The 25433-nt window shown below is 39.5% G+C and overlaps 1 protein-coding gene across 4 annotated transcripts in view; it reads right to left on the bottom strand.

Moving 5' to 3' along the window:
• Nucleotides 1-1695: 1695 nt before the first annotated feature.
• LOC143481625 (NACHT, LRR and PYD domains-containing protein 3-like) overlaps nucleotides 1696-25433 on the bottom strand; it is a 35496-nt gene continuing 11758 nt past the window's right edge. The window contains exons 9-18 of one of the 4 annotated variants that reach the window (XR_013122043.1): nucleotides 20756-20929; nucleotides 17785-17900; nucleotides 10158-10195; nucleotides 9993-10069; nucleotides 9695-9912; nucleotides 8796-9046; nucleotides 8098-8205; nucleotides 7808-7952; nucleotides 3371-4511; nucleotides 1696-3013 (exon numbers count right to left, since the gene is read on the bottom strand). Coding sequence is in view for 3 of the 4 variants with exons in the window: in XM_076979702.1 (XP_076835817.1) it covers nucleotides 4228-4511; nucleotides 7808-7952; nucleotides 8098-8205; nucleotides 8796-9046; nucleotides 9695-9912; nucleotides 9993-10069; nucleotides 10158-10195; nucleotides 17785-17900; nucleotides 20756-20929 (1411 nt within the window). In the remaining variant the exon portion in view is untranslated. Of the gene's footprint in view, nucleotides 4517-7807; nucleotides 7953-8097; nucleotides 8206-8795; nucleotides 9047-9694; nucleotides 9913-9992; nucleotides 10070-10157; nucleotides 10196-17784; nucleotides 17901-20755; nucleotides 20930-25433 lie in introns of all 4 variants that reach the window. The other 3 variants (XM_076979702.1, XM_076979703.1, XM_076979704.1) reach the window with 3 other exon arrangements.

The raw sequence follows: 25433 nt of genomic DNA, 5'->3' as shown, positions 1-25433 counted from the left end.
TAAAGAAACACCCCTAAAAAACAGGGAAAAACAGGATTTTACCTGACGAAAATTAATGTTGCATTGTGCTCCAGGTTTGAAAAGTGCTAAAGTAGGCTAAAGTACTTGAAAATGTAACTGTATTTTGTTTCACAACAAATAGATTTCTGACTGAATCGATGTGATAAAAAAGCGAATAATTTCGAGTATATGTATAAATATTTAAGTTTAAGGTGCTGGGAAATATTGAAAATGGCAAGTGACGTACAAGTGCTTGAATTCCACCTTGTAAAGGTGTATGAACCCGGCATACATAACTTTGTTCATTGCGCTGAAGAGGTGCACGACCTCGCTTCGCACGGGGGTCCTCACGCAGGGGCGGAGCCACCGCGATTGCGTCATTTTCGGCGCATGGACCCTCGCGCTGGTCGCGACGCGCCAAGTATGCTCTACCACTGGCAGAAACAGAGCAATACGCACAAGGAGAGGGAGAGACAGCGAGGCACCGAAGGACAAATAAAAACGATGTTGGAAAAAAACTGGCACTGTGGCACTTGCAGAGCACAAGCGCAATACTGAAGGAAAAAGCAGCTCCCAAATAGGATCCTAAAACGGCTCCCATTGTGGAGCCGGTTCCAATCGTTCACTTCAAAGAGCCGGCTCTTAGAGCCGGATCGTTCGCGAACGACACATCACTAGTCACTGTCTGTGGGAGTACCTGCAAAGATGCAAGGTTGCAAAGTCTGCATCTGCAGCTATCTTTGATATTAGAATCATTTATAATAAAGACAATGGTTTCTATATATTAATAAAAGCTTTACAATATTATATGCATTTATCATAGCGTGTATTTTTTTTTAGCCTTTTAGCAACCATGCTCCCACTACGCTGATGATGGGATGTCGGTAATTAGCCATTTTGCATTATATCAGGAGGAGGAAAGACTCATTCCTGAAATTTAAGATTACTTTTTTATGGCTATTTCTTCTTGATTAAAGGAAGTGGAAAACCTTGCTGATATCATTGGAGAATTCAGGAGGGAAAACATCAGTGAGCATTCTACACTGATAGTTGTGGCAAGAAGGAGGCGAATTCTACACAGTGCCATCACAGCTCTGAACAAGGGCTATTTTGATTGGCACAAATGTCCACGGATTGAATTTGTGGTCGACATGGCTGGTGATCATGGCGGATCTGCAAGAGAGCGTAACACATTGTCGTCCCCCCCCCCGTTTTTCCTTTTGTTTTAGTGTTTTTCCTTTCCTTTCTGTTTAAGATCCCAGTTGTGCGAGTTACTGTTACTGTTGTCGGACGTAGGTTTAAGTGTACAGCATGTTCTTGTGTTTGATTAGTTTACTGTGAGGTTAGTCATGCATTACGACATTGAATTGTTACACAGATTGTCTTCTTGTGGTTTAGTTATATTCAATTCTCTCCCCATGGGTATCCATCTCCTTCGTTTCCTTATCCCTTCTTTGTGAAGTTATATTGTTGTGTTAATCGTTAGTTTCTAGTCTGCCCATGTTCAGTTTCTGTTGTTCAAAACTTTTCAGTAGGGTTTGGATAACTTTGATCCAAAAAAACAGGATTACCCTGATCCCAACATGGGGTAGGATTTCAAGGTGGATTTCAGGAAGAAAATGTAGTAAAACTTTAATACATTTAAAACTTTTCATACATTTGTATAATTTAATGTATATACATTTATTTCTATTTTGCACTTGACCTGTTTAACCTTTACAGGGATAAAGTAGACACAGGCTACCAATTAAGCCTTTCACTATAGTAAAGTAAAAATAAAAATGGCCCCATGAAATAAACCCCCAAAAAGTGTTCAATAACAATCAAAAATAATACATTCATTTTTTCATCATGACATACAGTCATCACTGTATATTAATGTCAAAAAAACATTAATCTGATATGAACCTGTCAAAAATCATTTTGAACAATTGAACCCCTTACACATCCAGTCAGTCCCTCATTCTGACAGAACAACAGAGGTCGATCTGCTTCTTCAGCAGGCTCAGTTGCATCATAATCATCACAGAGAGGCACATTGTGTCTGGTATCAATGTTGTGCAGGACAATACATGCAAGTATTATGTTGCATGTGCCTGGTTTTTCAACTCGCAAATAGTCCAGTCATGCAAAGCGTCTCTTCAGAACTCCATTTAAATGCTCAACTGCACATCTTGTTTGGCAGTGAGCAGTATTGAAGCCTGCGCAGGCGTTTTTGCTGTAAGAAAATGAATCCTCAGCCATGGTAGGAGTGGATAGGCACAGTCTTCTAATATTATGCCATCTGGTCGGTTGGTTTGGAGCTCTGAATAAAACACTCTCCCTCAGAATACGTGTGTCATGAACAGACCCAGGTCACTTCACAACACAGTTTGTGATGATGAGGTCAGCATCACCTACAAGTTGGATGTTGATGCTGCACCTCCCCTTTTGGTTGATGTATTCTCAATCCCTCTCATGAGGTGCTTGGATGTGCACATGAGTGCAGTCAATAACTCCAATAGTATTGGGCATGTTCCACAAAAGAAGAAAAAAACTTGTGCTTGGTCTGGGCAATCTGGTCATACTTTGGGAGTGAAACAAACTGATTGACCAGGCTGGCCAATGCAATTGACACAGCTTTCACTACATTACTCACAGTTGATTTGTCCACTCCTACATTGTCACCAACAAGATGCATAGAACCTGTTCTTCCACAGACAGACTCCTTCGGGTTCTCAGTTGAAGTTTGGCCCTGACAAGGGCTGCAATGTACTTAAGCGAGCATACAGATCTTCTGTGGTGTATTGCTCCAGTGGTTTAGCATGCTCCCTTTGATGGGATGCACAACACCTTTCATGTCAGTGCCTCTCTGTAAGTCCTCAGAAGAAAGCTTGATACAAGAGAGCTGTCATACCCACCCACGCATTAGCAGACATGATTGTGTTCAATTAAGTCAATCATGCCCAAGTTGCAGAAACCAATGCACTGCTGGAGGGTGTAAAGTGCCATTATCCCTCAATTGTAGGAAGTTCTGTTGTGGGAATGGTGACAAACAAAAGGAAGAAAGATGTTTGGGTTGAAATCACGGGTCTGGCCAGAAGAGGACCTTCAAGCAGGTGAAATTTAGATGGAAAAATTTCAGGGCTAGAGCCACAAAGGACCTTGCTGAACATCTAAACAGGCAACAAACCATTTCAGAAAGGTGACTACACAGATGTGGTTCTGGACATTATTGGAGATGAGAAATCTAAATCTCTGCATGGTATTCAAGGTGTTGTAGGGGATGGTGAGCCTACAATTGAGGAGGAAAATGACCTATTTCCACCTAATATCGAGGAAACATTTATTCTGGATCTCAGCTCTATTTTTGAGCAACGTGAATCCTCACCGATAGAGCCAGTGTGACGTTCGGCCGGAGTCCTCCTCCCCGAATTCTTTCCCCGGGGTGGAGTCGGTGGCGCTGATCACAAACGCGCCCACCCTCAGAGGCGAGAGGGCGCGGGAAGGAGAAGGGTGTAGATGTTTCCTAACCGCGCCCTCGCGGAACATTTCCGCCATCTCGGGGTCCGTGCACTCACGAGCCGAAGACAGCTGGGAAGCGCACACCGGGTCCTGCTCCAGCTGTTCCAGCGTCGGTGTGGCTTTGCGGCGCTGGGGGGAGGGAGCTGCCCGGTGACGTCGCTTGCTGGGGCGCTGGCCCTTCTTTGGCCGGGTGGTGTAGCCTGGCATGGTGTCTCGAAGCAGGCTCGTCGTTCTATGACGTTCGGGCACAGTCAGGGACGAGACACGGAATCCTTGCTTCAGAGCACACGTCACTTTAATAAATGACATATATTGCGCAATAGCGCACGAGCAAACAGATAACAGGCACACACAACGTGCAGACTCAGACAACGACGAGCACAGGACACTGCGCGAATGCACATTAAATAGACAAACCACATAAGCCCCGCGTGATTACGAGACGAGTCACAGGTGAGATGGATATTCACAAGATATAACCGCACCCACGGAGATCCACAGACGCATACTAGAAGACATAGACGACGTAGACACACGCCCAAAAGGGAGGGGCCGGGGTCCTCAACGTGACAGCCAGCAGTCACAGAAGCTCAAAGTCCATCTGCCATTGCTGTCCATGATACAGATAGATGCTCTATATACATATAAATTAGATAAATAAAATTCCATATCTGTATATAACTACTGATACACAATATTTTTTAGGTTTCATACCTTCACACTTTATTTTCCTTTATGCCTAGAGTTATCTCCAAAGGTAATATTAACTGGAGCATTAAACACGCTGCTACTCAGAGCTGGTGCATTGACAGATCCTCCAGACCGAGCTGTGATGGTCTGGTCTAGATCACTCTGAGCTGTGATGGTCTGGCCTGGGTCACTCTGAGCTGTGGTGGTCTGGGCCGGGTCACTCTGAGCTGTGGTGGTCTGGGCCGGGTCACTCTGAGCTGTGGTGGTCTGGCCCGGGTCACTCTGGTCTCTAATGGTCTGAGCTGGTTCACACTGATCTGGGCTCACATGAGAGTAAAAGGGTGTTAAATTAGGCAGAAAGTAGAAGACACACAAAAGAACATGTTCAGTCAAACACACTGAAGGCTCTTTGTCCACAAGACTGCTTCAAGTTTTTGTTTAATTACTTGTAAATAATATTTACAGCAACATCATCTCTTTCTAACCAAACCACAGACACTCATGGATGCCTCTTGGAAATCCATGAAATTGTTGACCTTTTCCAAAAATGCGAAGATGCTTTTATTATTCTGGGTAAGAGCTCTATATGTGTAAAAAAAATATATCCTGAATTATTTGAAGGTTTTGTTGATGAACTTTAACTCTACACACAATTTTCATGACCGAGTCTCATGCCATATTTTGGTGAAATTCCAACAGAAAATACATACATTTTGGAATTTGGGAATCAGTGATAGAATTCAGAGTTCTGAGCAGGTTAAATACTGAAAATAATTTCTCTGTACTTATGTACAAGTTCTTGGTGATTACACATTATTATTGGTTATTACTAGGGGTGGGACGCGATAAAAAAAATTAATCAAATTAATTAGAAGCTTTGTAATTAATTAATCGAAGTTAATCACATTTTAATCGCATTTCAGTATTTAACATGAGAAATATTAGTTTAAGTTTGAATGATGAATGAATCAATGAACATAATCATAAACTTCAACATCTTGTATATTTTTCACCAGTCTAATCTATTGGTCTGTGTATGAGTGCAGAAAACAGAGCAAACAGTTTTCAGAACACTGGAAATTATGACCAAAAATTTTTAATTTTGGGAGTTTTGCTCAGGATATATAACTGAAGTAAATCAAAAGATGTTGTTTAATACCATTTTAGATGGTAGACTTTCTTTAATTTCCCAGGCCTCTACCACAGGCATCTCCATAGTGCCTAGAAGTGGTCTTCTGAATGCTCAAAGCAAATGACTGGATCTTCCATTCATCATCTATAATATGAGCTATCACACCAAGATAATTCTTTTTGCTAACAGAGGTCCAGTGATCCCCAGTCAGAGCCACATTTGTGGCGTTCTTCACAATAACCTGTTTTACTTCCCCTTCCTCATCATACAGCTGCTGGATTTTCTTCAACATTGTCTTTCTGGACGGCAGTTCGTAACTTGCATCAGCTGACGCAATCTGCAGCACTTCTTGTAAAGCCTGGATTATACTTTCGCGAGTGACCGTAGCGCACGACTCTGCCCACCTCGCGCGAACCTCCGTGAATGGCAGTGGCATTTAAACTCGCCGCGTCTTACTTAAGCCTTCGACCACAGAGAGCGGTCTACAGTCCACAGCAATCCATCTCGCCAGTGAATTGGTCATTTTGTCTGACGTGGACTTTGACATTTAGTTTCTTAATTTGAACCCTGACATGTGGTCAAGTGTTGATTGGCGACACTGTTTGCTCGTACTAGGAATACATTTAGCAGCTAAGTTATCATTACTGACCTGCGCGTTAGCCCCAACATGTTTTGCGTTGAGGTGGTAACGAAGGGTGGAAGTGCTCCGGTCATAAGCAAACTCCTTCCTACATAAAGTGCAAATAACACTATTTTTGTTTGTACTTCCATCTGTAAGTTTCTTATATTTAAATTTCCCCATCCACCAGCGTAGCCTCTTCAGTCATCTCCATCATGCTCATCTTATTGTGCGTCCATATAATAATAATTTTTTTAGTTCATTATTTTCCCTGTAATTAATTAATCGAAATTAGCGTGTTAAAATCCCACCACTAGTTATTACATTTCAAAATTTCATATCAGTAACACATCCGTTCTTTCATTGCAATAACACAGACAATACCCATCAGAAAATATTATGAATTTGTATTTATGTGGAAATGATATTTAGATGTATTTACATGGACAGATAATGGTCTGTTGAGGGATGGACTTGGTACAAGCCTGTACAAGCCTCTTGGCACTTTGCACTTCGAAGGCAGCATTTGTTGGTGATGTGAGAGTGGAACTAATGGATACTTTGGCTGTAATGTGGCTAGATTTGTATTTATATTTAATTGCATAAAACGAGTGTCACGACTAGCCCCACTCTCGTATGTCTCATGTTCACAAGCTCATGTAACCCCTCCTCTGTACTTTTTTTTCTTGGTTCATCTAGCCCTATTTCCTCATTACAGCTGTTTTGTGTTTTGCCTTGATTGTGATTTGTATTTAGTGTCTGTGTTGCTTGTTTTGAGGGGTTGGTCATTGAATGTTTCAAGGTTAGGTATCAGGTTATGTTTGACTAGTCTCCTAGCTTGGGCTTGTTTCTTAGTATTCTCATGTCTACCTTGTTTTTGACCATTTAGTTTCCATAAGGTATTGTTTCTTATTTTTATATATTGTCTTCCTCATCTGGTGTTCGCTGGTTTATTTCAAGTCTCTTGTGGTTATTTCCCTAGTCTCTAGGTACATTGTTAATGTATGTCTTCATTGTAGTATTGTCTGGTTATCGTGTAGTTCTGTTCTTTTATTAAATCATTCTCATCTTGTGCATATATAAAGATACACTTTTGAGTTTAACCCGTTTCACCCCTTTTGATTTGCGTTACTGGGTATTGTCCTTTGTTCTGCCTGAGTGTTTAATTAGCCTGGTCATGCCACATAAAACATGTACAATCCAGGTTCAGGCGGCAACCCTGAGTAAAGGGGAAAGCCCAAATAGTGCTAATGCTAGCGCTTATTTGCATGTGTCCGCCTCCTTATTGCACAACACCTGCAGCGTTACAACTAGCTAGGCCTATTTTATTCATAGCCACCCCTCCACTGTAAAATAGTATATATTTGTACAGGCAAGGTTTGTGGGAATATTTGATATCTTGTTCCTTGTTTCTTACTTGACCCAGTTAATTCCAGTTTATGGTGTGAATTGTGTGGTTAATATATCTGTCCTATTTCATTACAATCTAACAAACTCGAACCTATATTTTTTTTAACCATATTGTCTGCTACTCTGAGAATGTTTAAGGTGTTATTATGAAGATCTCCCACAACCAACAGCTTCTGTCAGACTAGGGTTAGAGTTAACCCCGTTTATTGTATTACAGAGATTTGTATAGTTTATTTTATAGTGTTGTGCACAGTTAGAAATGCACATTTATTTTATTTTCTCTCTGGTTGCAGTGTTGTCTGTATTTATCATACTTTCACTGTTGCAATGTGTGCTGGAGTTTATGTCCCGAAGAAGCTATATTTTATTCCTGCACATCTGTTTTTTATAAGAATGATAATAAAGTAGACTTTGGCTTTCTGAACTGCCTTCCACTGACAGCACTCGGTTACCTGTTAGAAGTACCAGACGTGGTGCCCACACCTGCTTGCCTTCTTCATCCAAAAGACCTATTGTGATTTCCTTAACCTTAGCATCAAGGAACACCTCGAATGTGGGATGATAATTGGGACCATAGTCGCGGTCAAATGTTTCATCCTAAGAAGTAAAATGAAACATTTTACATTTCATATAAAAAAAATTATATAAGTGATTCTAAAGGGTGTCAACACTGGGCAATTTACCACATATGGCTGATATTAATATGAACTATTTTACCATTGTGGAGTAGGCTTTATATTACCTCAGGCTGAAATGTATGTTTACAGAATGGTCTGTATTTTCTTCCAGGGATCAGCTGGCACTTGGAGCTGGTTGGAATGTTTCTGAAGTTGATTTGCCGATTCATCACCTGAAATATGATTTGAAATTAATACTCTACGGGAACTGAAGTCAATCATCCACAATAAAACACTGATCAATATTGTCAGAATTGCCGATGCTCCTCCGTCTCAGACCTACCAGAGTTTGCCCTCCACGGAGTACTAACTAATGGACCTCACCTGTCTCTCATTAGTGGCTATATACAGTCTCTAGGACACCGTCGCATTGTCGCAAATATTGCCAAACATCCCCTTTGCTTACCAAGCTGTTGTCTTATCGTTCTGCTATCAAATCAAATATATTTGTATAGCGCTATCATTGTGTATGATTCATTTCTGTACCTAATTCTCTCGTGCCTTGCCCCTGTGTGCTTCAAGGCTTGTTGATCTGATTACCGTTCTGTTTTCGCCTGACTACCTTTCTAGCCTCTGGCCCCCTTTTTGTCTTTAATAAATAAGTCCTGCTCCTGGATCCTACCTCTGTCTATTAAGAGTACATCACAAATATAAAAACTTTTTATGACCTGAAATAAATACTCTATGGGAACTCAAGTCAACCCCCCACAATAAAATACTTTTTACACATGAAAGTGGAGTTCATTAAGTTTTGTCAGATTACCTCGTCAACTGGTACATTCCATGGCAGCAAGTGTATGTGCAGTTTTGTGTATGTGTCAGTGATTTCTTTGTAGAACAGTAGCACTTGACCATTGATGGGAGAGGAACCAAATATTCTGTTTAATAAGGAGCCAAAGAGGGAAAGTCCTCGGACGTCTATGATCACGTGTGTGTTTGTCACTTGAAGTGGCTGTATGACCTCTACATTGTCTCCAGTAAAATGTGCCACAGCCATTTGATCCTTACGTTCCTCTGCAACACATGAACAAGAAGAAGTTCATGATTTGCCTTCATAAAGTGTCAACCACTCAGTAATCCAGGCCAGAATGGCCTTTGATTATATGTATTTGTGTAATCTAATGTCATGAATCAGAATTATTAGTAATGACCTGAAAGGAAAATTCTTCTCTGAAAGCAAACTGAGGACACACCAAGCTGAGAAAACTAAACCTAAAATTTTTTTTTGTTTTTTACTTACCTTTTATTTAACAGAAAACATGTCTCTAGAAATGTTTAATGTGTAATGAGGCTCAATATGCTGTATCAGCTTTGATTAACCACGCTCTGTTGTCAAGGATGTTGTGTGTCATGTGACAGTGGCAAGCAACACTTATTTGAAAATTGTAAGTTAAATATTGTATATTGTAACAAATCATCACTTTCAACTAAATATATAATTAAAATATTGTGCAGATTAAGTTGTTAAATTACTGATGATGGCACTATCACTATCGCATAGGGTGTCAACGTGCACAGTTGATCCACAGCACAATTATGGGGTCCCCCCAAAATAATTTCATTTTAAATGTAATTTAATCACTTTAATAAGGGCCTCCACTCTTTTTTGGCATTGTGCCAGCATGCACTATGTATAATTTTCCAAATCAAAAATGACCTCACCATGCATAATCTCACAGTGTGGGAGATGTAGTTGACTGATTGAACCTGATATGCTGTCAATATCATACAGGGGTCCTATTGGCTGCATATGAGATAAGCCGTCCAAGAGATGGATATCCCAGGAAACGAGTCTATACATCACCTCCCCCTTCCCTTCCATCTTAAACACAAGATTGGTCAGTTTACACTGGAACAGACCAGCATGAGGGACCATGAACCTACAGAAGACAATAAAAATGTTACAGTAATTTTATTTTCCCTTTGCTGAAGTACACAATAACAGAAGCAGGCAGAGTACCTGTATGAATTACTGTTCTTGACCTCTGAACCCTTTTCAGTCTTTTCAGGAATGAAAACTTCACAATGTTTTAAGTGCTGGAGAGATGGAAAACAAAGCAATGCATTTACAATCAAACTTCTAGAAGAACAATGGAAATCTTTAACACATTCAAATTCAACTCACATGCTCTTTGTCCAAAATTCGATGATGCTTTGTTCCTGCTTGAGACAAACAAGAAAACATGCATGCATAAACAATGTCGTGGAAATTTTCTGGAAATGGATGAGGACTCAGACGTAGTTAAATGATTAATTTATTACAAAAATATAAATATATATACATAAGACAAAGACAGACACAAGACAGACACAGACATGAGAATCTCATTCAAGCATGACAACTCTGAAGACAGGGGGGCAGTCCCCCGCTTATATACAATCTTAAACACAATTCAGCAGTTCTAACAAGCAGGTTATCTTAAGCACAGCAAGTTCCAAAACATAGGCGTCCAGCAGGCTACTTTGTCTCACATGTGTGTATCTCCTAATATGGACTTCCCTAGAGTTAGCGGAAGCAACTGATGTATCAGTTGAACACAGAGAAAGCTAAATGACCCAAGACTAGTAGCCTAGTGACTACCAGTTAACAGAGTGCTCTTACCCTCAGCACTCTCCCTGACCTGGGTCACGTATAGCACACATGCATAATATGAACTAAACATGGTTACACTGAATCACACTTCATTATTGTAGTCCTCCTGCTTAGTCAGAATGGACAAATACTAAATCATAAAGTTCATAATGATCTCTTATAATAACTAAACATGATCTAATCAATAATTTCTGTCACAAGTAAAGCTCCAATTGGTTAATCCAGTGGTTCCCAAACTTTTTTTGCCGTGCACCCCTTTAGTAGATGAGAATATTTTTGTGCCCCCCCTACAAACCCCCCCCCCCCCCCATATTGACTAGGGATGCACAGATTCACGTTTTTCACTTCCGATACCGATTCAGATATCTGAGGCTTAGTATCGGCCGATACCGATCTGATAGAGTAAAACAGTGCTGAATCGACTTAAAACATTTTTTATTTAAACACAGACATACTGAATTACAAGTTTATTGAAAACTCTGCACCAGTATAGCAAACTTAAACACACATGTAAAAACAACACAACTTGCACTTGTTCAGTCAGTGCGATTATGAATACAACATTGAATGTAAAATAAATAATACCAAAGAACCTGAAACTGACAAAAAAAATAGGTTCACAACTTTGGTCAAACATGTAAAAAATAAACTGCAAGAAACCTTTTAAATGGTTCAAGAATTCTAAATATAATTTAAAATAAGTAAGGAGATGAAATAAGAGAAACAGCAATTCATATGCGGCTAGTTTGCAAGCGCAGACATCACGCAGAGCACAAAGCATGTAACGGCCAGAAATATGTGTACTGTCTCTTTAAGGGAGTGAGTTGAGTGCACGTACGGAATATTGTTGTTTTTTTAGCTTTCTGCCGTAGACCGACTCAGACCACTGCTCTTTATTTTATCTTTATTTCATTTCTGTAAGTAACACATTCAATGAGCTTTGGGCAACTCACCAGTTCATGTATGAACAGTCAAGTAGTGCTGGAGCCCAGGATTATTTTGGTCAACCAGCAAATAAACGGACTAAGTGGAATAGCACCAGCGCGAGTACGAGTCAGTGATTCACCTCTCCTCTGTGTGCTTCGTGTTTCACTCGCCTGTTAACTGTCCAAGTTCACTTCTATCTGGGTCAGAGTGGATATTTAAGGTTGAACTAACTCCGAAAAGCAAGCAATACAAGCATAGAATTTGACTGAATAGATCTGTTTTTATGGATCGGTCACATTGTCACCGATACCCGATCTAGAATTTTTTCAGATATTAATATCGGAATCGGTGCATCCCTAATATTGACACATGTGCACGTTTTACTTCCAAGCTCCGCGCCCCCCCTGCAATAGCTCCGCGGCCCACCTAGGGGGCGCGCCCCCCACTTTGGGAACCACTGGGTTAATCCAATTGGTTTATTGGTTAAGTGGTTAATTCTCCCGAAATCAGATCTGGTGCATCTTCTATGGACAGTGCATACTGTTTTTATTTCCAATTAAAGTTACATTGAAATTGTTTAGAAAAATGTTTTAAAATGTTTAAACAACTTTAGTCTTGTTTCAGGGTATCTAATAAATGAATCAAAATCAGAAGCCATGATGATAAAAGGGAAGTGGCCCCCAGAATGATCTGGAATAGCCAAATTTAATTGGTCGCCTAATGGGTTCCAATATCTGGGAATTAATATCACTACGAATATTCCTCACATATATAAGGCAAACTACGGGAAAATATTGGTCCAAATTCAAAATGACTTAAAAAGATGGGAAATACTACCACTATCCTTTTTTGGAAGGGTCGAAACAATCAAAATGAATGTCCTCCCTAGATTGCTGTATTTGTTTATGTCCCTTCCTGTTTGGACTCCAGCATCTTTTTTGAAGAAAATGCAAAAGATGATTTCCACCTTTATTTGGCAGAAGAGAAAGGCCAGAATCAAATTTACTCAATTAACTAGTGGTAAAGCCCAGGGAGACCTTAACTTACCAAATTTGAAACTCTATTACTGGGCAGCACAATTACGTGGAATATTGGAATGGTTAATACAAAAAGAAACAACATGGTTAACTATGGAACAAAGTTCTTGCCCAGGGCTTTCCTTACAGGCCATTGCCTTCGGTTCAAAGGAAGTTTGGAGCAAGTACATGATTACAAATACGTGGATGAAATGTACTCAAAAGACGTTCAGCATCATAAGGAAAAGTATTAAAGCTCCACAATCCATATCTAGGGTCATGAAAATTGTGGATGTAATAGATTTTTCACCAGGACAACAGGATCCAAGGTTCCGGGACTGGGGAAATAAGAACTTAATGTTTCTAGATGACTTGTTTGAACAGGAAACAATGTCATTTGGTCAGTTACAGGAGAAGTATGGGCTGTCTTCAACTGACTTCTACAGATTTTTACAGATTAGAATCTTTTTGACGTCCCATAAAGAATGGCCACGTCTCCAGTCACGACCTACAGATTTAGAAATGCTCTTTATAAAGGCCACAAAAGAAGGTAAATGTGATAAAATGGTATCAAGTCTATATAAAATTTTACAGTCTGATATGCTGGATGGCCCTCCCGGGGTAAAAGAAAGGTGGGAAATAGAAATGAATGTTGTGATTGAGGACAGTGAGTGGGAGCTAGCCTGTGAAAGTAGTCACAAACTAACTAGCAGTCCAATGTGGAAGGAATTCAGCTGGAAAGTGATTACCAGATATTTCAGAACTCCAAAAATCATATCCAAATATGACAAAGCTAAGACAATTTTTTGTTGGAGGCAATGTGGACAAATTGGAGATCATACACATGTTTTTTGGGACTGTCCAAAGATTCTATTATTCTATTATTCTATTATTAACATATAAAGCACTACACGGACTTGCTCCTGAATACCTCCAGGAACTTATTTCCTACTATGAACCCCCACGTCAACTAAGATCACAGGGTGCTGGTCTTTTATTAGTTCCACAAATTAATAAGGTAACAGCAGGGGGAAGAGCCTTTTCTTATAAGGCCCCCCAGCTTTGGAACAACCTTCCAAAATGCGTACGGGACTCTGACACAGTCACAATCTTTAAGTCTAGGTTGAAAACCCACCCATTTGGTTTAGCGTTTGATATTTAACATCCCCCCCTTAGATAAAGGTACAGATCCAGGGGTTCATAGACGAAGGGTTTTATGGTTGACTGGGGTGCTGGTGCTGTCGTCCTGTCACTGCTCGTGGTCACTCAAGTTTGTTGACAGTGCAGTGGATGGATGCCATTGTCTCAGAATGCCCCCAAGCCTATGTTACCTTCTGGTTCTGCCTTTTTAGCTAGGCTGTAATAGTTTAACTTAATGCCGGAGTTGCTGCCACACTCCAGAAATGTGTTTAATTTCATCTGTCCTGTATATGTCCTCATACAGAGCTAATTTTCCCCGTTTTATTTTTTCCACATGGCTGCCCGCCTGCTCGAGGAAAAATGAGATGAGGAGGGACAAGCGATTCATCCAGTGCCAGCCACCTACTGCCTGACCAGATGAGCCTACACCATGATGGACAATACTACATCTTTTCCTTTTCTTTATTTCTTTCTGTCTAAATTGTTGTTGTCATGGTGACCGGTGTCGGCCAGAGGAGTCTTGGTTCCTCTCAAGGTTTCTTCCTCATGCAAAAAAAACTAGGGAGTTTTTCCTTGCCACTGTCGCCTTTGGCTTGCTCACTGGGGGCTAGGACTCGGCACTTGTAAAGCTGCTTTGTGACAACAACTGTTGTAAAAAGCGCTATATAAATAAAATTTGATTGATTGATGTCAAATATTTTGCATATTTTTATTGAATGGAACCCCCTTGTCTTTGTCCTGGGAATACCCCCAAACGAGCTGTCAAGCAAGGAGTTATTATATCTGCTTGGAATCATGGTTTTAGTAGCAAAAAAAAAGTATTACCGTACATTGGTATAAATCTTTGCCTCCCATTGTTGAAGAATGGAAAGAGAGATTGGTGAAGGTTTATATTATGGAAAAAATAACAGCAAAATTAAAAACTTAACCATGGATTTATTTAAAAAAAGATGGAAACCTTTGATAACGTACCTGGATCTGACAATATGGCCTGTTAAACTATACATCTCAGCATATGTATACATGCAAATAAGTGCTTAAATGTGGGCAAATAGGTGGATATGGGTACTTGAGTATATGTGCATAGACAAAGTAAACGTGTAACAAACTATATTAATATGTGCTCTATTTATTTAAATATTTATTTTTTCCTCTATTCTTTTTCTACAATCCCTCAATGCTGTCTAGAATGTTTTCCAAGATCTTCGCCTGCCAAGACGTTTGTGTTGTTTATGTTTAATTGTTTAATTCTATTGTACTGAAAGACTATGTATGACTTAATGTGCAATATGATGCTTTGGATTGTAAACAGAATATTTCTCTCTTAATAATAAAATATACTATGTTCAGAAATTGTTTGGAAAAGTTAATTGCATTCAGAATAATTTCTTTTTATGTAAGCTAACTGATTTTTCCATCAATTAAAAGATGCTGTCAAAATCAATTAAAAGATGAAAAAGTCTGTAACCTTTTATAGTCATTGATTTGTCAATGATTTTATTTTCTAGAGATATCGTCATGCCTGGTCCCGCCCTCAGCTGTCATTCATAGTGTTCATGTAGTTTTGGTTTTAGTGATACTCCTCCATCATTTAATTCCTTGCGCCATTGTTATTTATTTCACGCTGTCTCATTTAATGCCTTGTTATCCTCTGTAGAAGTTCACCATGGCTTCAGTGCATCTTTGCTGGTCTTTTTGTACGTAGCCCCATGTTTCCTAACCTCTTTGTGTTTCTACAGCTTTGTGAGTTGCCATGTCCCAGTTTGTATCGTTAGCATGTCGTTTTGTTCAAGCCCTCTTAATGTTGTTTGTATTCTAGCATCTATTGGTCTTAGTTTCAGTCATGATTTTCATGTCTGCTTTCGTTTACTGTGTCTCTTCATATTGTTGATGTTTCTGCCTCTGACTACCATGGTAAAACAATCTTGAACCTTTTAAATGACACTTCTTATGATTTCCCCTAATAAATCTTGCTCTCCTCCACAAAAGTGCTCACCTCGCAATTGAATAAAGTCTTTTTTTTTCTTTCTGGTCAATTAATTTACTTTGTGATTCAGTCCATTCCACTTCATAGTTTTGGAATGCTGAAGGCAGGCAATAAAAACACTAGATTTTTAACCTTAGCAACATGAGGTGCACCATTGTTGGTTGTGGATATTTATTTCTGTAGTATTAGCCTCTCACATGGGTGATAACTGAATGGTAAGGTTTTGTTTTCTAGCAGGATCAAACATAACTCCAGGCTTAGACATAAAGAGCTAGCTCCATGTGAATACTGCATGGTGAAAACTTTCATAGACTGCAAAATAATGTGGACTAGCTGTGATGTATAGTGTGTGTATCTGTGCATGAAAACTGTTCCTTTAAGAGATACGGCCAGGCTACGTGTCATGTGAATTGAGCCAGGAAGCTAGGCTTATTGCGAGGATTTGACTGGATATAAATGTGTTTGGTCAAACATCCGCATTCATCTTGTTCTAAACGTAGCATCGTGGGTATGTTATATATATTTAATATGTATGTTATATACGTTTAATATCTCAATATAGAACATTATGTCACATAAGTGTAAATGAGGGGACTCGGAATTTGGCACAACAAAAATTTCTCTGTCATGCCTGCAGCTTGCATGTGCTCAATGAAAATAAGCACTTTCTTCTTTGTTTTACAACTTTGACCTACCACCTGATTCACTTTCTGCTCCGCCCCCTGATGGTTGAAGAAAAGTCTACAGAAAAGCCACACCTCAATATAAGCCGCAACTTTCCTCAGTCTTGTTATTCAGGAAGAGTTTTTCTGACCGTCTTTATGCATTGCTGCATGTATGAGGGCAGTACACTAGCAGGAAAAGCTGGAGGTAGTCCATGTCTAAGTAGCCTGATATTTGTTACTTCAGTGATACTGAAATAACTTGAAAAGTGAAAAACATTCAAATCCACATATTAGTTTGTAAGGACAGTTATGCCCTTAGAAGAATGTGAATACACAAATTATGCTAAATTGTGCTAGCTAGCTTGCTCAGACTTGAGGGATGAGAAACCAATGACATTGTGACTGAGTGAGGCATCAGCTTTTTGAATGTTAAGCGTATTTCAAATTTACATAAGGATAAACCTAAAAAATTTTTACACCAGGAGCAGAGAAATTACTGTGAAACTAATTAGTAATTTACTTTCAGTGATTCATACTGTTTCCTTTATGTATAAATGGTCCATTAGAAGCTGTGTGACCAGACTGGTATAGTCAGTATAAAAAATAAATGTGTTGGTACAGATAATATGAAAAAATTATGTCAAAATTTACCTTTACAGTGACACAAAAAGTCTGTCATAATCAATACTTTTATAAATATGCCTTTTATAAGGCAAATGCTAGCATACATTTCATCATATTTAGGATTGCAGTATAATAGCTAATAGCGGTCAAGTAGTAAGCACCAAACTTGTCCATGCTTGACACTTGTGGCTCTCTCCATTTCATAGATTTGGTGGGCAGAAAGTGCCACTCTAACATTAGTTTAGCATGGTGCTAGAACCATCAAGCTCCCGTTTCATCACCTTAGTCGGTGAGATGGACTTTCCATGTGACATTTGGTTCTGTCAGCGTGTTGCCCCGTGTTTCTGGTGTGTTCCTTCTATCCTCATGCAGCCACGCCCCCCCCTTTGTTAGCGTACTACAACTGTCTCAATCCCGTTAATTCACATGTATATATGCAAGCGCATCATGTTTGGAACTGAGTAACATTGTAACTGGTTGCCAACAGTGACCCCAGTTGTCAAGAGCTGTGATTAATAGTCATTAATCATTAATAGTCAAACCTATGGTCATCTGGGTAATTCACATAAACAGAAGTTAGATATGTTTGTTTAATATTAAGAGAATATCCTTGACTGGCATGTAATCGTATAGACAGATAAAGAGTCTGATCGGTCATCCATTAATCCAATGGAAAACATTTTCCAAGGCTAAAGGAAAAGGAAACCCTTATATTGACAGGACATGAGTAAGAATTTCTTACCATGAAATTATTTAACTGATCAATCACAGAACAATGAAATTATCAGTGTAGAACTCACCTGAATCCCTGTATATCCGTTTCTGACTGAGGCGATCACGCTGGTGTCCCTTCGTTCGAAGGAAGCTTCTCATCGTGTCTCGGGATTTTTGTATTGGTGCTTTATGACTGTAGAGCCTATAAGCATTTAACAAAATTACTACTCTGAACATGACTTTTATACAAGTTTTACTTCCCCTGTCTGGAGAGTGAGATTGAGCCCCTCTCATGCTTTCTCTGTGATTACTAAGTGAAGCTATTTCATCCTGAGTTCCCCGTTCTCCTTACTGGCTCAGAGAACACTGAATTCGACAACCTCACCCCAGATTTCTTGCTCTACATCCGGTGCAGTGAGTGACTGAGCGTGGCTGGATGCCCCTGATTTTCCACTCTCCATACTTACCTCCCTAGTCTTTTCCTTGATTATTCTATGCTGCCTTTAAGTGTGTTGACATTGCCAGTATCTGCTCCCATTTTCCCTTGTACTTTTCACATTTAGAACCACACAATTAGAGTCAAGTCTTGTATACTGCTAATGTGCACAACCGGGGGAGAGAGCGAGTTTTCAAACCTGTGAATTACAAAGACTACCACAACAAATCGTACGTGTATTTACATGGATGCAGCCACAAAGTCGCCAGGTTTGCTTCATGGAAAATTAGTCTTGGCAATGTCTCCATTAGGAAGCTTCTTAAAAATTAAAGTTGTTTGCACCTTATGCAACACGGAATTAGTTTATTGTAGGAGTTCTACCTGTCTGAAGTACCATTTAAATGCAAAGCACCCATTTGCTAATGCTGCTGACGCTGGGTCAAGCACTGATGCAGCCCAGGAGAAGAGTCACTGCCACCGAAAGCAGGTTATTGAGCCCTTGTACTAAATGTTGGCTTACATTTCAAATCTCATGTTTAGCTGAACAAACATGTTATCAACCCAGTTTAATGTACAGTATGCAGGCTTACAAGTTCATGTTAGACTGAATATGCCCTCTTAAAGTATGTAGGTTTATTTAAGTATTAAATTTACTTTATTTTTTAATTTTACTTAATTAAACTTTAAGTATTAAAGTCACGGTGACAGCTCCGGACCCCTCCTTGTGGGCGTGTCGTTACGTTGTCTGCGTCTAGTTATGTCCATGTTTGTAGTTCCGTGGTTGTGGGTTGTTTGTGAACCTGCGTGAAGCTGCCCCCCCCCCCCAAACCCAAAATGCTGAAAGGAAAATAAATAAGCATTATAGCAATATAATAAAGGTACTAGTAAAATGGTTAAATGCAAATGTTTAAATGTTAATGCATTGAGCTAAACAGATAGATGGCCAGGAGAAGGAGTGGTCCCTGAATGTGGATGCCCTGCTTTGTATGTTGCAGAAACTTTCAAGAGGTCAACATAAAAGAGTCATTGGAGCTGCTCTGGCAATTCAGAAATGAAGCAAGAGGACAGTTCCTGATCTTCTCCACTGCCAACAACATCTCTGAATATTTCTGGACAGAGGCCTTCTAGACAAAGATGTGGTTGATCTGCATAAGGGAACATTAAGATCCTCATACATCTCTCAACAGAAGCTTTCATGTCATCCAGAAACTCTGCCTTCTCTGTTACCCCTCACCTCCTGTCCCTTCTGTAGTCCAGCATCATCCAGCCCATTCTATTGTATAGCTATAGTTAAACACGTGAGAGGTGTGCTCGTGACGTTAAGCACAAACGTTCATTTTAACAGCACAAACGTAGCACAATCGAATGAGACCAGTTTGGAACGATTTGGTCGTGGAGGGGGGGCTGGTGACGTCACGCGTGTGAAAAATAAACTGTAACTTTACAAAGCAAGTGATTGAAGCGTTAATATTTATGGCACAAACGCCGTACATTCGATTGAGACTACTTTGGAGAAATTTGGACGTGGAGGGGGGGCTGCGTGACATCACAGGTCAGAAAATGTATTTTTAAATTACTCAAAAGCTTTAATAGCACAAATGAAAATATTTACAGCACAAACGAACTGCAGTGTTATTTCAGCATTTTGGGTTTGAGGGGGGGCCAGCTTCACGCAGGTTGTTTGTGAGCGTGCTTGTTAGTCTCACCTGTGCCTTGTCTCGTGATCAGGGGTGTAGCAGCAAATTCTGGGCCCTGTACACTCTCTCCGTCAGTGGGCCCCTATAAATGCCAGTAAATGAGGCACATGAGCAAAATGGGCCCCTCTCTCTACTCGGGCCCTGGGTAGTCAGGTCCACTTTTCTCCCCACTACCACGCCCATGCTCATGATCACGAGGGTATGTGTTCTACACCTATTTAATGTGCGTTCGCGCAATGTCTCGGGCTCGTCTTTGTCTGAAGAACGTGCCCTGTGAGTGTTTCATGTGGAGTGCTTGCGCTAAACGCGCCGCACGTTATTTGTTGTTGAGCACTAATAAACGTTTTATGTTGAGTTACCTGCTCGTCGTGCCCACCTCCTCCTTCCGTAACAAGAACAGGTTTTGCAAGCAGTCATTGATGCATTTTGGAAACAGGAGATGAGCCCCTGGTCTAATGCACCTCTGTATTAGGAAACCCTATCTCAAAGACTGACTTTTAGTCATTATTTGGGTAGCACGCATATTCTGAATGAGCCATTTTAATCTAGATTTATCTAGATTAATTTCAAGATTTCAGTGAGATTAATCTCGATTAAAAAAATTAATCTATGCCCACACCTAATTTATTTTAATGTGGCATAACGTATGACCTAATACATTTTGGGGAGGCTGCGGTGGTCAAATGACCTGCGTGCTGCGCTTATAAGTATAAGTAGGTCAAACAGTTACGGAACTTCTAGTAAGACGTAACAGTGGTCAAATTGTAATGTTAATGATCCTCACTGGAGATTCAAACCCTCAACTTTCTGAACCAAATCAACTGGTGTTACCCACAGAAATAAAGGGGAATATTTACTGCGAGTGAGTGTGTGTGTGTGTGTGTGTGTGTGCACCCAGCAAGAGGTAATAAGACAGTAACTCACAGTTTCTGCAGTCGACAGTGAGGATCCTCCAGTAGAGCAGAGAGCTGCTTCAAAACTGAGTCTCCTGGTTCATTGTCGTTCAGATTCAGCTCTCTCAGGTGTGATGAGGGGTTTGACCTCAGAGCTGAACACAGAGCAGCACAGCCTTCCTCTGTAATACTGCAGTGAGACAAGCTGAAGAGAGAAGAAAAACACACTTACAGCTCAACAGACATACCACAATCATTTCTTTAAATTTTTATTTTTATTTTAAAGATCAAGAATTGTAGCCACTGAATTTCTGTGACATTACATATATACCAGTGGCGATTGCTCTAAGACTGCAAGGGAAGCTCAGCTTCCCCTAAAATGTCAAAAGAAAAATAAGTGATCAAACATATACTGTTGTGTGTACGTCATTGACTAAATATGCGCTACAACGCGCTCAACGTTTGTTCAGAATCAGCTTCTTATCACTGGTAACGACACGGCTTTCCTCTCACTCAGTCCCGCAGCTTCAAAGCGCTTTAAACGGTGTGGACGCTGAGCGTCTACAGAGTTCAATAGCAAAGCAAAGAGTGCAGCAAAACGAGACGAGCCATTGGATAAATGCTGGGCTTTGTCCCGCCCATCGGACGCTCAGCGTCTCTGGGGGTCTATGGGGCAGTGGGCTGGCCTCGGCTGGCCCGGACGCTCAGCTTCTGCATGATGATTGGATTATCTGTCTGAATCTGTCTGAGGCTGAATCCCTTTTTGATTGACAGCAAAATGAGCGAATCAGCAATCTTTTGGTGTAAACCTCCGCATTTAATGCTAATTTTAATTAAAGCATTTAATGTTAATTTTTTCATTCTGTTCTGAGTTGAACCGGAGATTTTCCTAATCCTCTTGGCGGCATTTTCTTCGTTAAAAACGACTAGCAACAAATCGAGCTTCTATTTCTGGTGGTTTTTGTTGTAGCTGCTTGTGTTTGGAGACTGACTTCTATCACTCAAGCCCAAATTGAGCTTCCCCTCCTTGAAAGACCAGCATCCGCCACGGATATATACCGTACACTTCCTTTGTGTGGGGTGCCGGACTAATGTGTGTCTATGTAGGTCTTTAAACTTCTGGGGAAAATCTTTAATTGGTTGCCTACAGGTTTGCTGCGACACACCTACTTTGATCAGTAGCCTATCAGTATAGTTAATTCAATCCTTGATGATTTCCGCAGGCATTCAGACAGCTCGATAGTTGACCAAGAGGATGCGGAAGATATATCTTGTTCAACAGTTTACATACGGCACACAATTTTTACATACGTTTACATATGGCACATAAATTCAGTTTTCACTACATGTTCTGTTGAAGAAAAAAAAGTTAAGGAGCTTGGAGCGGATCAACCCAATTTCAAAGTTCGTTCAGGTGTTTGAAATCCTTGAAAATTACTGAATTTTAACATTGCATTTTCCGGGTTTGGAAAGTGCTGACATTTTTGGCAAAAGTAGCTATCTGAAATATCTGAAAGTGAGAAATGGATGGCCTCTGGTATGAAATCTGAGAGAATATGAAGATATTAAGATTGTGCTTGTTGAAAATAACCTACCATTAAATAAAATATATGGTATACTGAGGAAATTCTGCTATTACCAAACATGGTGCCATCTCTTTTTGAGTATGTGTGTATTGGTATAAATATGTAATTTACAACATCTGTAAGCTGCTGGAAAATATTGAAAACTGACCTTAAATGCAGTGTTGGGAACATTACTTAAAAAAAGTAATTAGTTATAGTTACTCACTACTTGTAAAAAAAAAAGTAACTGAGTTAGTAACTGAATTACTCTATAATAAAAGTAACTCATTACCAGGGAAAGTAACTATTTGCATTACAGTTAAAAAAAAAAAAGTTATTGCCATACTCAGATTTATTGCCTTGAATATGAATATGGTACTTGTAACAGTGTTGCCTGTTTATTTTGTGTTGCAGGAGACTTTCACCCAAGCAGATGTTGAGGCCCAGATTGCCCTGCCTAGCACTCCAAGACTTGTCATGCTTGGTAAGATCCCAGTACTGGACAGTACACAACACACATCTCACACTTTTTCATCAATATCAATTGTTAAGTCAATAATTGCAAGAGGTGCTGGAAATTGATTAGTGATGTACCAACATTTAAGGTGTGACCTTATGTTGGTTATGTAATGTCTGTCAATATTGCATGCGACATTTAAGAGGTTTTATGCTATTCTGCTTTCTATGTAAAATTTTAAAGCCTATCAAGTTGAATGATGTGCTGTGTCAACTTATTTCTCAGGCGAGTCCATTCTGGGAGCAAAGAAATGGATGCTGTCCATTGTGGGCAAAGTTGTCCTCCAACTGAGTGATCATTCAGATTTCGCTTCTGCTCTGGCTGTTTTCTTTGGGTCATACTATGTGTTCAACATTGAATATCCAGCGGAGGCAGCCACATCACTGGAATTTATCCAGAGGTTAGCACTTTTTGTTCACTCTGGATGAGAACAATACTCGATTACTTATGTAACCACCTACTCAACCAGTTTTACTACTTAATATAAAGAATTTTTTACTTAATGTCTTTGCCTCATTTTAAAAAGAACATTTAATTACTCTTCCTCACACGTGCTTACTGAAATCATTTCGATCCATTAAAAAAAAATAATATTTTGACAGATGCTTGATTTTCATTACAGCACTGCTTGAAGGTTGTTGCACAACAACTTGAAGTTAAAATTCTTACCCACAGTGTTTGCTGGTCCTTGTGAGTGTAATACATTCACCAAATCTGAACCGCTAACTCCTTCCCTGTCTGTACATACAGTACTTCATTCAGTTTGGAGCAGTAGACTTGAAGCTCTTGTTTTCATAAAAAGAGGAAGGTAATGGAACAAATGTGGTACACTTGTATTAAAACTATGTTGGTACCTATTACTTTGACCAAGCTTTTATCTTTGGTTGGAGTAATGTTATACGTCTGTTGCATTTACAGATTTTTCGTCGGGATAAATCCAGAGCACAGTAAATGTGCTTCCTAGTTCCATGAGAGCAGAAAGAGTGGCAAGATGGTCCAGCGAAAGAATGAATCCCTTAATCCCCATGTGGCATCATTCATGAGGGGTTTCATTGCGTATGACTGGCAGAACTGAGAGCAGGTGAGACTGTTAAGTACTTGCACAAGATAGTACTGTGTAACTTCTGCTTTAAGCAGTGTGTGCATAACAATATCCACCTGTGTATAAAGCCCTCTTTGGACAAACACTGAGACTTGCAGTATTTTTTATCCTATACTCGCTCACCACTGATGCTGATTTTTACCTTGAATACTTTCAATAAAGACTTTACTTTAGAGTTCAAGCTAAAGTTTATTAATAGCCCTTAATCACTGTTTGGCAGGGTAGTGGGACAAATGCCCTTTGTGTGTGTGTGTGTGTGTGTGTGTGTGTGTGTGTGTGTGTGTGCTGTACTATGCTACTACCGTTCTGTGTAGTGCTAGTGGTAAAAACATTTTGTGGTATTTCTAATGAGAGGTAAAGAATCAACAAAAATTGTCACAGAACCACCAGTCTTGCCTATAAATTTCTACATCAATAACTAATTACTTTTCTTTTCCTCTGTAAGGAAGAAGAATTCCCACAGCCCAGAAAGGAGGATTTAATTGTTTTATTTCTAAAGCTTTTTGTGTTTTTATAGAGTTCATTTAATATTTAATATTGTACCTTGTATTTAAATGTTCTAAAATGTTTTTAAATATTGAAAGCAATACAATAAATTGAATTTTGTGGAACAATGCTGTCTTCATTTTACAGTATATAATCCTTTTTACAGTAATTAATTTACTGTATTAAAATGAACAGTAATTTTAAGCTGTAAAGCTCTTACAGTAGTTTAATAATTACTGTAATAGAAAATTACAGTAATTTTACTGTGATAAAAATTACAGTAATTTTATTGTGATAAAAATTACAGTAATTTTACTGTGATAAAAATTACAGTAAGAACTGCAAGTACTGTGATTAAATGTACAGTATGCATACTGTGAAATTGATTACAGCAACTTACTAGCTAATTGCTGCCAGCAAGTTACTGTAAATTTCACAGTAATCTTTTTACAGTGTAGACATTCAGGAACTTCAAGTATTTTCTTAAATAATGTTTATATCACCACCTTAAAAATGCTAATTTTTCTTCGTCTTGCTCCTGACTCGCCATTTCTGCCTCTTCTCCATTTGTGTCGTGTGTCACTAGTGTGCTTCAGTGCGCATGTAAAAACACTGGCTCTGCTTGGCTACCATAATGCTTCCTTAGCCAATCGCTTACTGACTTGTTAAGTTAAACAGGTGTTACACCGAGAACTGTGACCTATCAAGATCTGTTACTCCTCACTAGCCTGGGCAGGGGTCCGCTCGGATTACTGTTAGTATATCAATATATAGTAAAGCACTGCTTTTAATGACCAGTAACGTCAACGGCGTTGTAACAACAAGAAAAGTAATTAATTATATTATCCCGTTACTGACAAAATTACGCCGTTACCTAACGCCGTTATTTTTAACAGCGTTATTCGCAACACTGCTTAAACGTGACTGAAAAGTGCTTGTGCATTTGTATGAACCCTGCAATTAACAAATTCAAACAACATTGCAAATGATCAAGAACGAGCTTACAAGCTTTTAAGACTCGTTTTGATTTTTGTGTTTT

This window comes from Brachyhypopomus gauderio, chromosome 18, assembly GCF_052324685.1.
Source record: "Brachyhypopomus gauderio isolate BG-103 chromosome 18, BGAUD_0.2, whole genome shotgun sequence".
Classification (NCBI taxonomy): Eukaryota; Metazoa; Chordata; class Actinopteri; order Gymnotiformes; family Hypopomidae; genus Brachyhypopomus; species Brachyhypopomus gauderio.
The sequence above is the reverse complement of the archived record's forward strand: the minus strand, read 5'-3'. Positions and strand labels throughout refer to the sequence as shown.